This window comes from Rhinatrema bivittatum, chromosome 9 (assembly GCF_901001135.1).
Source record: "Rhinatrema bivittatum chromosome 9, aRhiBiv1.1, whole genome shotgun sequence".
NCBI lineage: Eukaryota > Metazoa > Chordata > Amphibia > Gymnophiona > Rhinatrematidae > Rhinatrema > Rhinatrema bivittatum.
The window spans coordinates 195,016,953-195,033,235 of record NC_042623.1 but is presented as its reverse complement, the minus strand read 5'-3'; the positions used below and the strand labels follow the sequence as shown (position 1 = coordinate 195,033,235).

At 43.8% G+C, this 16,283-nt stretch overlaps 1 protein-coding gene across 1 annotated transcript in view; it reads left to right on the top strand.

The window, feature by feature from the left end:
- Nucleotides 1–14,933, top strand: part of SPHKAP (SPHK1 interactor, AKAP domain containing) — a 281,946-nt gene extending 267,013 nt beyond the window's left edge. Inside the window, 3 exon segments of the mRNA XM_029617349.1 lie at nt 8,453–8,505; nt 8,591–8,775; nt 14,790–14,933. Of these exon segments, the coding sequence (XP_029473209.1) occupies nt 8,453–8,505; nt 8,591–8,775; nt 14,790–14,933 (382 nt within the window).
- Nucleotides 14,934–16,283: the final 1,350 nt, after the last annotated feature.

Sequence of the window (16,283 nt, the reverse complement as noted above, 5' to 3'; positions counted from 1 at the left end):
GCCACTAATAAAAATGGCGCCGATGGCCTTTGCCCTTACCATGTGACAGGGTATCCGTGCCATTGGCTGGCCCCTGTCACATGGTAGGAGCACTGGATGGCCCGCACCATTTTTAAAGATGGCACCGGCCATCCAGTGCTCCCTCCAAGCTATTCAACAACTGTCGTCTCCAATTCAAATATCCCACCAGTTACGTTCATCATCTTGCATAGTAACATTACTAGATAATGGAAAATTTGGACCAGTTAGCCTAGCTAGTATGCCCCATTGTCTTCCTCTCTGGTTCTCTACCACTTTGGGAAGATGAATATATAAACCAACATCAACTTCCCCCATGTCTTTTACCCAACCTGTCAACCTTGTTCCTACCACTGCCCTTTTCTATCTGCCCCAATCACGGGTATATATATTCCTTTACAGTACTGGCTTCCACTCTCTCTGCTGGCAGGCCACTTCAGACACTGTCGTCTTCTTCTTTGGTTCTTACAAGTCCCAAACTTAATGGAAGATCCCTTTCCAAGTCTTACCACCACGCTTTGCAATAATCCAAACAGCTAGCAAAACAAGTGAGGCTGTTTGCGGCATCCAGCCACAGCACGTTCATTGATGTTAGGGTTTTAAGCATGCCACTCTGTACAGGCAGGCTGTCCCAGCCTTCTGGAAAGCCCGATGCAGCTGCACTTCTAATCTCTGGATCTGCATTTGTCTTTCTTTTTATTCTTGTCTCACACTTCATTGCGCCATTGTTATGTTCCTTTATTGTTCTTTGCTTTATTATCTCTACAGTTGACACTTTTCTCTCAGTTGGTATCATCTTTCATTACTTAACTGTCATCTCATGCTCTGTTTTTCTTATATCGGTTTCTATTGATATTTCTTCAATTTATCTTTATGCATTGTGTGCCTGCTTTATCTCTTTTCATGCTTTCTTTCTGTGCCCCTGGCATCTTCCTTTTATGCTTGTCTTCATTTTACATCATGGACACAGGGCCTCTTTTCACTTAATTTCCTTTATTGGGATCTCCTTTACTTTGTACCTTTATTGTTTCCATGTTTGTACTCTTGGTTTGACCATTTTCCTTCTTTTCTAGTTCCTGGTCTTTTGTTCGTTTCATAATCCAGGCCCGGCCGATAACACACCGCTACCGGCTGTTGGGCCATCCCAAGAAATAGCTCCCACCCGTTTTCGCTCGGAAGTACATCCATGGTGCACATGAATATCATTTGTAGATTTCTCAGGGGTACTCAGAATACAAAAGCTCAGTGTGGCGAACGTCCCAGTGTGTTGGCCAGGAGACAAGTAAGCAAATAATGCCAGCTCTACTCTTCCCTATTCTATGATCTTTGAATCTCTGTAACCTTCTGCATGTACTTATTCTAGCTCGTTCTTTTTCTCTGCGCAGACATACTGTGTAATGCCTTATACTGGAGACAGTGCTTGAAGGATAATTCTAGTTATTATTGAGTTGTTTCTGTACCATAACAACGTGGCTTCGGATAAGAAGTAATCTACAGCTGACAGCTGAGATATATCCACAGCCATGTGGACAGAATAAGTGGGCAGAATGGATGGCCCAAGTGATCACTTTCTGCTATCATCTACTAAGTAATGTCTGTTACATTTATAAATGAATTATCCGACTACAGTCTGCAGCAAGGTATTGATACATTTCAGTTCACAGTAACTACTGTGCATAAGCATCTAAAAATGCCAATAGATATCAATTCAATATTTTTATGCAACCAATAGTATAATATATAGGGTTGTAATGAAAATTAACCCAGATACTACTAGAATAACAACTAACCACCAAGATAAAGAATGATGTGGAGCCCTTCACAGGAGCATAGCAAACTGAGACATTAAAGCATCGTCACTTTTCTCAAAAAGTCACTGCGACCGCTTTTGTGCTGTGCTGCTTTTTTTCTGATCATCGGTCTCATTCAAAGTTTGTTAGGTTTTTGTTTTTTTTTTAATTGCAAGTAAAAAGTCAGGCTGCAATAGAAAGGAATACTTATCTCATATGGAGTTCACACGGGTTGCCACAATATTCTTTTATGGCACGTATAGCTCGACACGATGGGCGTTTCGTTAATTCATCGGGGGCAAGGTGTGCTTCCCGAATGCTTGCGGTTCTGGAAAAAATGATAAAAACATTGACCCCCCACAATGCTTTAATATAAAATATGCACATACAAAACAACACCTGTTCTTATTATGAATGTCAGTTCTGGCATAACCACACTGCATCTAAGAAACACCACACGTTGATACCATTTTTACATACCTGTTGTTGAAACCCCCGCGTCACATGATATTTTTACGTCAACAATGCTTACATTAATTATAACAGTTAATTATTACTCTGAGTGACTGAGACTGCGATTTCAGGAGTAGAATGTTTTTTATTGATATTCCACTTTTTGGCACTTCAAAGTGGATCACATGCAGGTAATTCCCTATCCCCAGAGGGCTTACAATCTACATTTGTACCTGAGGCAGCAGAGGGTAAAGTGACTTGCCCAAGGTCACAAGGAGTGACTATGGGACTTGAACCCTGGTCTCTCCCGTCCCCTGTGCTAGCCACTAGGTAACTCCTCCACTCCTTCATCCTCTATAGTTCAACCAAATGTTGATCTTTCCAACTCATCTTTGAGCTTGCATTTTTTATATTGCACTAATAGTTATTAAGAAAATGTAGAGATTTTAAAATATCAGTAACTCATCATCACTGTTAAAAACTTCTCAAAAAAGATGCAATAAAAAACACTTTAACCTAATTATTTTCCATTCTTTTCTACCTAAGATTTAAATTGTTACTTCCCGAATTCAACCTTCTAGCTCAGCACATTTTCCATATAACAGGGCTTATATTCTAGAAAGAAATCAAATTGGTCAATTTGTTCTTGCCCATACTGTAACTCCCTTCTGAGTAGGAAGAAGGGGCAGATCCTGCATCCTTGGTGATCAGTATCACGAGACATTTTATGGGAGTGTTAGCTTCTGTATCTCTCATTGCTCAGTTCCTGTGGAACAATTTCAACTTTATCCTGCAGCTGGTGTTTCAGATGCAGTTTTCACAGAGAGCGGATAAGATTTGTAACCTTTTATTTCTGTGCATCCAAGTGAACTAAAATGGCAACCTCACAACTTTATACATGGAAATTGGATCTGAGGGTCCGAGCTAGGCTAGCATTCCATTTCTTCGGGAATATACAAGTATTCTAATCAAATGTAATATTAGTATGATGGACAGATGGTGCAAACTGCCAATAACATTTTTTCTTCTTTTTCTTGTTTTGCTTTATTAGCAATGGTAACAGCAGCACCTCCAGCAGTCTTGGCATTATGGACTTGGAGATTTACCAGGAAATCAGGCCACCGTCTCCAGTAGTTACGTAAGTAATCAAGAGATGAAATCTGCACTTAACAGTAGCTTCCTCCTTAGAATGTCATGGCCGCGAGGACTAGTTTTGGAGATCCCCCAAGGCGGAGGAATGAGGGAGCCAGGAGCAGGCGGGTCAGGGGTGAGTCTTTTGCTTGACCAGCCCACCAGGTGGAGCCCTCTGGTGCTGTTGGGTGGAAGGTCTTATGCTGGGCAGGGCACAGGATCCAGGACAGGGCACCGACAGGGACTGACAGGCTGCAAACGGCGTGGAACAAGAAGGTGCTTTGTGAACACAAAGGGAGGTGCACCAGCAGGATTGAGGCAGACGAGTACGTACAAGGCAGTGGGGGTCCACAGAGAAACAAGGGCCTAGACAGGGCACAGAATAGGAAATACAGTACTGGGGAACCAGATGTACAAGGGGCCTCAGAAGTCTGTAGCCTAGGACTGGGAAAGTTAGAAATTCACGGATAGGAAGGGCCACAGGAAGGCCCAGACAATGCAAGAGCAGGGCTAGGAACACACAAGAACGAAAGGTCACAGGGAGGCCTGGAGGGTAAGGCACCAGGTAAGGAACGCAAAGGCAGGAAAGGTTCCAGAGAGGCCTAGGCAAGACAAGTGCAAGACAAGGAACACACAGACAAGAAAGACCACTGAGAGGCCCAGGCAGAACAAGGACAAGGCTAGGAGAACACAGGCTAGATAGACCACCAGGAGGCTTAGACAAGACAGGGACAAGGCTAGGAGCACAGGCAAGAGAGGCCACTGTAGGGCATAGACAGGACAAGAGCAGTGCAAGGAGCACACAGACTAGGAAGGTCGCCAGGATGCCTAAACAGAGCAAGAGTAAGGCAGAGGACCAGCACAAGGAATCTAAGCAAAGAGTATAAAGGCAAGGGGCCAAAGGCAGAGGGGAGACTCCGCACTGAGGCAGGGAGTAACCTTTGAGGGAGGGTCTTATAGGGCTGGCCTAGCTGTGTCATGTAGCCTTCAAGGCAGAGACTAGAGCAGGTCTTAGTGACTGACTGAGGATCCCTGCTGGCTGGGAGCCACCTAGCAGCTAGAGTTGTTACATAGAACTTCTTAGTCTGATGAAATCCCTGTGAACAGAACATGACATATCAATGTTCATGTTCTGTTCAGCAGTCTGCAAAATTCAGCAGCAAAGTTAATTTCTGGCCTGAGTCAAAGGGAGTATATTTTACCTGTATTACACTACTTACATTGGCTCCCAGTTCTTGAGCATATCCAATATCAAGAATTACTTCTAATCCACAAACTGTTGAAATTGAAAGCATTACCCTGGATTACCCAGCAACTTTACATTCATACTTGCACATGTGCTTTGCAATCTGCTGAGCAGAACCTCCTGGTCATTCCTTCTAAGCAGGTGAGGCTAGTAGATTTGAGAAACAGACTTTTCTTAATTGCCAGGCCTTCACTGTGGAATTCATTACTGCTTTAGCTGCAGATGACTGACTGCACTAATTCGTTTAAAAAGCTCTTGAAAACCTCTTTTTCATCAGGCTTTTGAGACATAAAATGTTGTCAACATTCTATTTAGCCAATGGTCTACCCTTTCCTTTGCTGACCTAGGGTTTTAGACATGACATTTTAGGAACCAATTCCTGGTTTTTATCCATTGTTTTTATTAGTTTGTTTTATTTTTTTATTGTATATTTTATGTATGTTTTATTTGTGAGCTGCTTAGGGTTGTGAATAAACAGCATATAAATCTCTCGAATAAATAAGTAAATAAAAGGCTTGTGTCAGTCAGTCTGTCACACTGTCATGTCTGTCTGTGGCCATCAGGTGGCACCTGGAAGGTGCACTACGCAAAGACAATATGCTCTGTCTGCAAATCCTTGTCTCACATATACACACACACACACAGGCACACACATTCGCATGACCCGATTTACACATACACAGGGAGAGAAACACAGGCACACACACACAAGAGCATACACAGGTTGTTATTGACAAAACAACCTGAGCAAAGCCAGGTAATGCTAGCTAATATGCTCTCTCTGAGAGGCCCTGTCTATCATGCTCCACACAAGGACAGGCAGACATAGGTACACACACATAGATATTCACACAAGCATGCACAGGCTTGCACACGCATAGAAGCTCACAAACAGATGTTAACACAATCACACAGGCAGACACTTGCCCACACATCCACAGGCTGAGACACACACAGATGCACACAGGCACAGGCAGACATACACAGGCAGGCACATAAACAAACACGAGCAGATATGCATGCACACACACTCACATAGGCACAGATACCCACACAAACAGGCAGAGGCAACACACACACAGGCTGTTTTAGAACAGACTACCTGAGCAATACCGAGCACTTTTGCTAGTCTAAACATAAACTAATTTCCTCATGAAGAAAATCATATAAAACAACATAATTGATCAGAGAAGGAAATACTATTTATGTACTGAAGATAATGAAGTCCATAGTCAGCTGTAGGCTGGCTAGCAAAGTTAGCCAGATTAACTTTTCTGGGATATTTTATTTATTTATTTATTTAACAGTTTTATATACCGAAGTTCTGGTAACAAAGTTACTAATCACTTCGGTTTACATTACAACAATAGATTGACAGTATTTAGAATAATGTCTTACAATGAACAGGATAAATAGAACTTGGAGAAAATAAAATAATAACTTAAGGGTAATTATATACAAAGTAGTGGACCTTCCTGGAGATCAAAGCTTAGGTATTAAGTTTGAAATTAAGAGAATGCTTGGTTGAACAACCAGGTCTTTAGTCTTTTTTTAAAGGTGGGAGTCAATTGTTCAATTCTAAGGTCTGGTGGGAGTGAATTCCAGAGATTAGGACCGGCAGTGGAAATAGCTCTTTTGCTAAGTGAAGTCTTGAGAGGATGGGCTCTTAGCGTGCCTTTCTGAGCTTGTCTAGTTGGACGAGAGGTGGAGTGAAGCTGTAAAGGGATGGTGAGGTCCATTGGGGTGGAGTTATAGATGGCTTTATGGATTATTGATAGGGATTTATAGAGGATTCTGTGTTTGATAGGGAGCCAGTGAAGGTTCTTTAAAATGGGAGTAATGTGGTCCCTTTTATTAGATTTAGTCAGGATCCTCGCAGTGGCATTTTGTAACATTTGCAGAGGTTTTAGAGAGTTTGCGGGTAAACCAAGCAGCAAAGAATTACAATAGTCTATCTTCGAGAAAATGATTGCTTGTAATACATATCTGAAGTCTTGGAAGTATAAGAGTGGTCTTAGCCTCTTTAATACTTGAAGTTTAAAGAAGCAATCTTTTATGGTGTTGTTAATGAAGCTTTTGTAGTTCAGCTGGTTATCCATGGTGACCCCAAGGTTTCTGACCTGAGTGGAAAAGGCTGGTGGAGATAAGTTGTGTGAGTAGGGAGCAGTGTAGTTACCATTTGGGGTGATGAGCAGGAACTCTGACTTGTTGGAATTGAGAATCAAATCAAGATTTGTTAGGAGGTTATTGATGGATAGAAGACAGGAATTCCAGAATTGTAAGGTATTTTGTAATGAATCTTTAATCGGGATAAGGATTTGGACGTCATCTGCATAAACATAGTGAATAAGGTTAAATTTGGAGAGGAGATGACATAGAGGGAGAAGATAAATGTTGAATAGTGTTGGGGATAGCGAAGAACCTTGCGGGACTCCCATAGTGGATCTGAAAGGAGGTGATACTTTGCTGTTTATCTTGACTTTATAGAATCTATTCTGGAGGAAAGATGAGAACCATTTAAGTGCGGTGTTTTTTATGCCAATTTCTGTTAGACGATCTAAAAGGATAACATGGTTCACTGTGTCAAAAGCTGCTGATAAGTCGAGTAGAATGAGGAGGGATGATTGTTTTTTTTCTAGGTTCAAGAGAATTTTATCTGAAAGTGATGAAAGGAGGGATTCGGTGCTTCTAGATTTTCGGAAACCAAATTGAGAAGAAGAGAGGATATTCAACAGTTGCAATGAACCAAACCAAAAATCAGCTTATTTGTCATATTTGTTTTCCCATTCATATTCACATGAATGCGCGCCTCTACTAGCTAGTGGTAATAATCCTGAATGTGAAGATCAACTGCCCTAGCAAGGACTGAACCTGCTAGATGGTCAACGTCTTGGCCTATTGTGCTTTAAATTCAGTATTGAATTTCTTAACTTTATCACTTGGGAGGATGAAAACATTAGATTTGAATCTAGCTCTACTCCCAAAATGGTCACAGACTAGCAGGAACCTCTGTCATGCCAGTAACTAGTGAGATGCCAGATTCACTGGCTACTTGGTAAAATGCTGAGCAACCACTCATAAGCAACCGAGGTACTCGGGACAATGAATAGGAAATCATCCAGATAATTAAGCTTTTTAGCCCTGCAACCTGCTCTATAATCCTATGAACAAAAGGTACTAAAAGCCTCAAAATAGGTGCAGGATATCGAGCAGCCTATCAGTATGCACTTGTCCCTGAGTGTATCAAGGGGAAGAGATGGCAGATGACAAAGCAGCAAAGAGGGGTGGGATCCGTACAGCGCACATCCTAGTGAGAGCTAGGCCGGTGGAAAATGTAGTCACAGTATGAAATCTTCTCCTATATCTGAGTCCAGCCACACTTGCCAGCACCATCATCTGGAGGGATGGTGGGCTGCCTCGGCCAGCTCCCAGGGAAAGGATAATGCCACTGAAAGACAAAAGGTAAAACAAGTGGGCAACTAAAAAAAAGAGACCTTTTCCCTTTTCTGTGCAATCTTAAAAAGAGGTGCTGGTGGTGCATTGGCCCTGCTTCCCACTAGCCACGACTGGCTGGATAGTGCAGCAGGGATTCCTTTCCCCCTCAGCTCATGGGGAGTTTGAAAATTGGCCTTATTTGTAGTGTATTTCACTGTGGTTAGAAATGAATACATCTCCTTAGGGGGTCCTAAGGGAACTTTACCTGGCAGAGTGAAGGGTAATCTAACATTTTTATAGCCCTAACGCTAATTCTGTCTGCATTTTGTTGTGTGTTGCTGAATCGCTAGAAAACATTTTGATTTTGTTTCTGCTGAAGTGATTTAAAAGAAGACAAGGAGCTCCTTAAGGAACAGCAAGAAAACTTAGATGGTAAGCCTGCCAAGTTACCCTTTTCCCCAAGTTTGGATTCTTGTCATAAAGGAGGTTTAATATCATATGGCTTCTTGTTTTGAAGATTGCACCTCTGGACTGTCAGTGGGAACAGTCAGCTGTCAAAGGGATGCCCTGGTAATAAACTTTGACCTGGATCCAGACTGTGTGGATGCGGAGTTGAGAACCACCTTGCAGTGGGTAGCTGCCTCTGAACTTGGAATTCCAACCATCTACTTTAAGAAATCTCAGGAAAACAGGATTGAAAAGGTATACAGTGTTTATGTCAGGGAGGATCTCAACCCTCTCCTGGGGATCCCATAGTCAGCTGGGCTTTCAGGATGTCCACAATGAATAGGCATGAAATCGGTTGCATATGCTGGATTTCCAATGGATGCAAATTTATTTCATGCCTATTCATTCTGGATATCCTGAAGCTCCCACTGGCTGAGGGGGTTACCAGGACAGGTTTGGCTTACGTGATTCATACTGTCGCACAACTGTTTTGTTTTTTTTTATTTCACAAATGAAACAAATTCCAATACTGTAAATTTCATTACAAGTCCCAGAATTAGAACAGCCAAGATCTAAATACGTCTGAACATCCAGCTGCTTATCTGAAAGTAGCAATTCCCCTGAAATGCCCAGAAAGATTATGTGTTTCAAGCAAAGATGAGGAGCAAAGTCAAAGTGGGGGAGGGGGAATAGGACTGAAAACTCAAGGGTTCTTCCCTTTGTAATGCCAGATCTGAGAAAAAAAAAGAATTCTAAACAAATCGCTTGCACGCTCTGGTTTGCACCCAGCATGTAAGATATTCTGATACAGGTTAAATGGAGATAACACGTCCCGTCACTTTAGTCAAGATCACACAACCAACATCAAATGAACCATTGCACTCTAAAGCTCTCAGCCAGCAGCAGGCAGTAAGAAATGTGACCATACCATCACCTTTTGTTCTCCCCTCAGGTTTGGGATGGTAACACAAAACTTTCACTCAATAGCAGGAAGTCCCCTTAAGAAGGAAGTGTGAGCTCCAATCTTTTTCCACAATTGAAAATCTGTGTGTATACAGCTTGGAGTCAATTTTAAAAGGGGTTGCATATAAAAACAGCATATATGCACATAAGCAGCATTTATGCATAGATATGCTATTTTAAAAACATTGAGAGTACACGTGTATTTTCCATGCTGCATGTAAGGGTGGGCTAGTGGAACAGCAGAGCAGGATTCAGAAGTACACGCGGTGTTGCTATTTTGTAAGAGATATATGCGTATAGATCACCGAACTTACTCATACACTTTTATACCTGCTTATTGACTGGTGCAAGTAAAATTGGACTTGTCTGTTGGCTGTAGTTTTTGAGTGGGAGGTCTGATTTATCTGGTGGGGTTTCAGGGTGAAGTGCTAGAAGGCCTAGGTGGATTGGGCAAACTGGCAGAGGTATTGGTGAACTAGCGATACATGCGTATTTTCAAAACAGTACAGGGTAGATTTTAAAAACTTGCGCATGGGCGTACATGTGCGCGCACTACCCGGCGCACACACACGTATGCCCAATTTTATAACATGCGCGCGCAAGGGGGTGTACAATTGCGCACGCCAGACTCACTCCGAGCCGTGCCGCCTTCCCCCTTTCCTTCCCAGGCCGCTCCAAAATTGGAGCGGCCTCAGAGGGAACTTTCCTACCCCCCCCCACCCCCCTTCCCTTACCCTACCTCCCCCACCCTTTCCTCCCTAACTTTGATGACTTCTTTTTTTTATCTCAAAACTTACTTCAGCCTTTGGGCTGAAGGAAGTTGCATGTGCCTGCCAACTGCCGGCGCGCGATCCCCGGCATAGCGGTAAATATGGCCGCTGTGCTGAGAGCCTGACCCCGCCCATGCCCCGCCCCTTTTTGCAAGCCCCGGGACTTACACGCGTCCCGGGACTTTATGCGCGTCGCCGGGCCTTTTTAAAATAGGCCCGGCGCATGTAACCCTTTTAAAATCCGGCCCTATATGCGTATACTTTATATTGTAAATGGTGCAGTTCCCACTGCACAGTTTACAAAATATTAGGATATTTCTCCGTGCATCCACTTTCATATGCAAGTGATCTACCGCAGATAGGTTTGAAAGTTAAGCTCCCTGTGTAGATGTTTATAATATATTGTGCTTTTTTTTTGGCTAGTTCCCTACAGAGAAACTGACTGAATAAAATTGTCTGTCTGTGTCTTCCCAAAGTAAGGGTAACACCCCTTAATAACTTCTGAATTATTCATCCGTGCTTGAACTGAGGGGAAAGAAATTAACAATTTTTTTTTGTTAACATAAATTTTAAAAAATTGTTTCTTATTTTATTTGGATTTATCTCACACCTTATCTCTGGTAGGCTAAGGTGAGTTACATTTAGGAACTGTAGATATTTCCCTGACCCCAGAGGGCTTACAATCTAAAGGGGTCATTCATTAAGGGGTAGATTTTAAAAGAAGCGCGATCAGCCTACTTTTGCTTGCGCATCAGACTCAAGCAAAAGTACGCTGGATTTTAGTAGATACGCGCGGAGCCGCGCGTATCCACTAAAATCCCTGGATCGGCGCGCGCAAGGCTATTGATTTTGTATAGCCGGCGCGCGCCGAGCCGCGCTGCCTAACCCGTTCCCTCCAAGGCCGCTCCGAAATCGGAGCGGCCTCGGAGGGAACTTTCCTTTGCCCTCCCCTCACCTTCCCCTCCCTTCCCCTACCTAACCCACCCGCCTGGCCCTGTCTAAACCCCCCTCTTACCTTTGTCGGGGGATTTACGCCTCCCGGAGGGAGACGTAAATCCCCGCGCGCCAGCGGGCCTCCTGCGCGCCGGGCCGCGACCTGGGGGCGGGTACGGAGGGCGCGGCCACGCCCCCGGACCGCCCCGGGCCGTAGCCACGCCCCCGTACCCGCCCCCAAAACGCTCCCGACACGCCCCCGAAACGCCGCGACGACCGGGCCCGCCCCCCGACACGCCCCCGACACGCCCCCCTCCGAAAACCCCGGGACGTACGCGAGTCCCGGGGTCTGCGCGCGCCGGTAGGCCTATGTAAAATAGGCTTACCGGCGCGCAGGGCCCTGCTCGCGTAAATCCGGGCGGATTTACGCGAGCAGGGCTCTTAAAATCCGTCCCTTAGCTGCTTAGGGGAAAAATACTACAGAAGTCAGAGAACTGACTTCTGTCAGCACACAATAGTGGCCCCAGGACGGTGAGGCTGCCCTCGCTTAAAGGTGCTGCTCAGCTCTGATTATGCCTCTCCCCCTCCTGCAAAAGTATTAAAAACCCCCAGGAGTCTGCTTAGATGCCCTATCCCGTCCCACACTGCCCTCGCAAGTAACCCATAGTTGTACATAAAGCAAAAATACACTTTTCAAGTGTGGTGTAAGCCCTCCACCCCCAACTCCACCCCTTCCCTAAAAATAATCAGGCCCCTGGAGGCCAGGATCCCCCGCCTCCCCGAGCCCCCCTCAGACCTCCCCCCTTTTTGAAAAAAAGGTCATGGTGGCTCCTGTCCTGACTCCGTCCGTCTCGTCTTCTGCTCTTCGTCCAGTTCCCAGCCCCTCTTCTATTCACCTTTCCTGGCCTGCCACCATTGTGGTCCGTGACCAGCCCATGAGGGGCTGTGTAGGGTGCCTCGAGGTACAAGGCCTTCTTCTCGTCAGCAATGCAAGCCTCTGGAACACTCCTGTTTTTAATGCCAGCTTCTGAATCTTGAGTCTTGAATCCTGTCCCTGTCTTCGGAGTTCCTTGTGCCTGCTTCCGTCCATGCCTAAGACTCTGCAAGAACCTGCTCCGCTTCAGCGTGGTCCGTGACCAGCCACAGGCAGCTGTGTAGGGTGTGCCCCAGTGCAGGCCTCTCCTGAATCTTTGTCATGTCCTGGCTTCAAAGTTCCACTGCTTTGTCTGGAGTCTGCTTCACGTTCGGCGTGGTCCGCGACCAGCCATGGGCAGCAGCGTAGGACGCGCTGCAATGCAGCACTCACCCAGTACTTCCTCCTGAATTCTCGCCTGAGACTTCCTAGTAACCTGAATCCTTGTCTGAATCCCCTGAGAATCCAAGTCTACATCTGAGTCCTCCGAGTAACCTGAGACTTCGTCTGAGTCTTCTGAATATCCTGAGTCTTTGTCTGAGTCTTCTTGTTCCTGCTCTCAGCCTCCATCTAACCTCACACACTCGTAGTTCCCAAGTGGCGGGTCCAGAAGGACTATCGAGTAGCCGGAGGGCTACTCTCGAGACCAGCATTACGTTGCTGGGTCTCATTGGTGCATGTAGGTCCAGTGGAGGGCTGAGTCTGCCTTGTTCCTGTTCCCGATATTCCTTGCCTTGTCTTCAGTCCAGTCTTGCTTCTGCTCCGCCCGTGCTCGTACCTGCTTACCTCTCTCAGTGTGTCTTGGGGCTCCTCCCTGAGTCATGCCATAATCCAAGGGCTCACAACTCCCTCAAGATAGGACCGCGCCTCTGCGCTCCTAACGGCACGTATGTGGGTTTCTGGTCAGAGGTTCTAGTTTCTTTGGCACCTGCTTTTCCAAAGATGCTAGACAATGCAGCACCTCAGCTCTCATTCCATCTTCCTCTTGAAAGCCCTCCAACTTTTCTAACAGGATGTTTACTATGGGGATCACATCTCCCAAAGTGGCATTTGTGGCACTCAGCTCCTCTGTGGCATCCTTAAAGGGCTTCAGGATTTTCACAAGTTGTCTCATGACTGACTAATCATTAAAACACCAGTTTTTGGTCCAGGGGAGAGGGGCGAGAGCAAACATCACATTGTATTTGGCCAACAGGGTAGGACTAGATAGAGTTTCACCATTGCAACACTTTATGAACTAGAACAAGGGTTCTCAACCCAGCCAGTCTGATTTTCAGGATATCTGTAATGAATATGCATGAGAGAGATTTGTATACAAATGGAGGCAGTGCATGCACATGTATCTCTTGTATGTTCATTGCAAATATCCTGAAATCAGGCTTGATGTGTACCAAGAACTGAGCTGAGAACCACTGAACTAGAAAATTGCTAACAATATCTACTGTATGTCATCTCAGGGAGGGATGGAGAAACTGCTGCTGTAAAGGTGTTCTCTGTTTGATGAGATATGGAGATTGCAGTAGAAGTCTATGGCCAATAAGAGGTTTCTAAGATGCATGCATTATATTAAATAAAATATAGTCCAGAAGGTTACATTAAATGGATGTAACACTTCTGCTGTGTCCAGAATGACAAATTGAGCCACGATACATTTTTGCATAAATAGCCCATTTGTCATTGTAAATCATAGCCATGGAGAAATAAAATGCATGGGTTTTTTTGTTTTGTTTTTTTTTAATACTGCCATAAAACCATTAGATTTTCATCATGTTGTATTGAAAGCATAGTGCTGATTATGTAGTTTTACAATCTATCTCTGGGTCACATTTTTTACCTCATGCCAGATAGTTATTTGTTTGCTCTTTTCCTGTGATAGACTTCTCTGTAACTTAGTTGTTGATATATCTATATATAATGTGCTTGGTGCCGGACAGTGTCTATCTGTCACAGCTGGTGGGGTGTGCATGCATATGCACCTCGCCACTCACTGATGGCCAGACCTGACTACTGCAGCAGCTTTGAGGCAGAAAACTGTGGGGACGGTGCATGGGTGCATCAGCATCCCACCGGCTGCTAACCAATTCCATTAGTCCCAGTTCCATGTCCTCTGCCCACTAACCAAACCAAACTGGCCTCTCCAGCCCTCATGAGCCCTTCCTCACTCTCTACCCCATCCCCTTCCCCATCCCATCACAGGTCTGGGTCTTTCAGGGGCAGGAGTGATCTCCAGTCAGTCCTGCCCCATTGCTCTGGAAGTTCAAAATGGCTTCCGGTCAACCCAAGACTGGTACCTTTATGTTGCACTATAGACTCTGATGTCTATAGTTAGGGACACTTTGGTGACATCCTTACAAACAAGTAAGATATACAGTAAAAAAAACAAAAAAAACCCAACAACAAATAAACAAACAAATAAGATCCATCAGTGCCCTGTTTCAGTGTTTATATGCCTGCACGGGGGAGGGGCAACAAATAACAATTGTAGGATCAGCACACTGGCGCATCTTCTCTCTATTATTATTTTAGTGATATTACAATTGCTATTCATAAAAGGAAACAATATTTTTATGTGTGTAGGCTTTGTCCTGTAATAAAAGCTATAATTGGTGAACAAAACAATATAGGTAATAAAAAATATATAATAACTAATTAGTGAACTAAACAATGATCTTGTTCCTCTTCTTATCTAGTTCCTGGATGTTGTACGTTTTGTTCATCAGAAGTCCTGGAAGGTGGGTGATATCTTTCATGCTGTGGTACAGTATTGCAAACTTCAAGAGGACAGCAAGGAATCAGCACCAAGTCTCTTTGACTGGCTTCTTGAGCTGGGATAAGAAACCTTGCACGGTTCAGCTTCAGTTGCAGTGGAGTGTGGAATGCTATAATTTTCAGGTGACATTGCATTATAGTGGAAGTTCCAAGAAACGGACAGATGCAGGCACAGCTATTAGTCAATCATATTACTGTGTAATTCTCGTGAGTTAATAAGATTTCCTTGACATATTTTGTATTACAGTGTATTAGACAAGATAATGCTCTTAAGAAGTAAGTTATCAGGTTTCATGGGACCAGGGTTGTACTGAGTATTTTTGTAACCTAATATTCCATGGAATCTTTTCACTTATTCATATTAATTGAAGAATGTCATATAGAGCCTAATAGTTTTTTTTTTTAAGCCAATATTTGTACAGGTTAAGACAGCACAGACTCTCAATCCTTGTCTTGTAAGACTTTATAAAAACTGGTTTCCATTCTGGACCTACCCTATTACAGAATCATTGGACCAACCGCAAAACAAACCTGGTCAAGACCTCTATTCCGCAAAATTCCTGAGCCACAAATAGCCAAACATAGGGAAATATTTAGCCTGCCATGTGTTTCTCATGCTACAAACAATATATATTTAAGTTGGCTCTGGCAGAATATTTTACTGTTTGTAACGGAAATATATTCCTTAATATATTTATTTTGCACTTCAATTTATAAATCATTTTTCTCATAGTGATTCAAAGCAACTAACATCAGAATGCAATAAATATAAAACAATTTGGATTATATACCACATAAATTCAATACATAAAATACAGAATCAATGTTTAACATTTTTATCCTGTCAAATTACAGTTCTACAGCTGATAGGTCAGAAATCCTCATATTTCAGCAGATACAACAATTAAAGGTTTAGTTGAAAAAGTAGCCACAACCAATACGACTTTCTTGTAGGGGAAAAGGATAATTATTTGTTGTTTAAATTCATATATTTTGTAACATATTAGTGGACTTATTTCCGAATGGGTAAAATGAACAGCTTCAGGTCCCATAGGTTACAATTGTCCCAGTTTACTAAGATTTGCCATACTGGCTCAAGCCAAAGGTCCCTCAAGCCCAGCATCCTGTTTCCAACAGTGGAAATTCCGGGTCACAAATACCTGGCAGGAACCCAAGGCCTCGACAGATTCCAAGCTGCTTATTCCAGGGATAAGAAGAGAATTTTAAAAGCCGGACAACACCACATTAATTAGGGGATGTGCGAATACGTTGGGCTTACGTGTGCCAAGTGGATTTTAAAAGACACCTGGATATGCAGGTAAATACCGCTGACAACTTGGCAATTCTCAAAAAGGGGCAGGGTATGGGTGAGTTCTGGGCTGTAAATGGGCGTCTCGATACTTGAATCAGAAAGG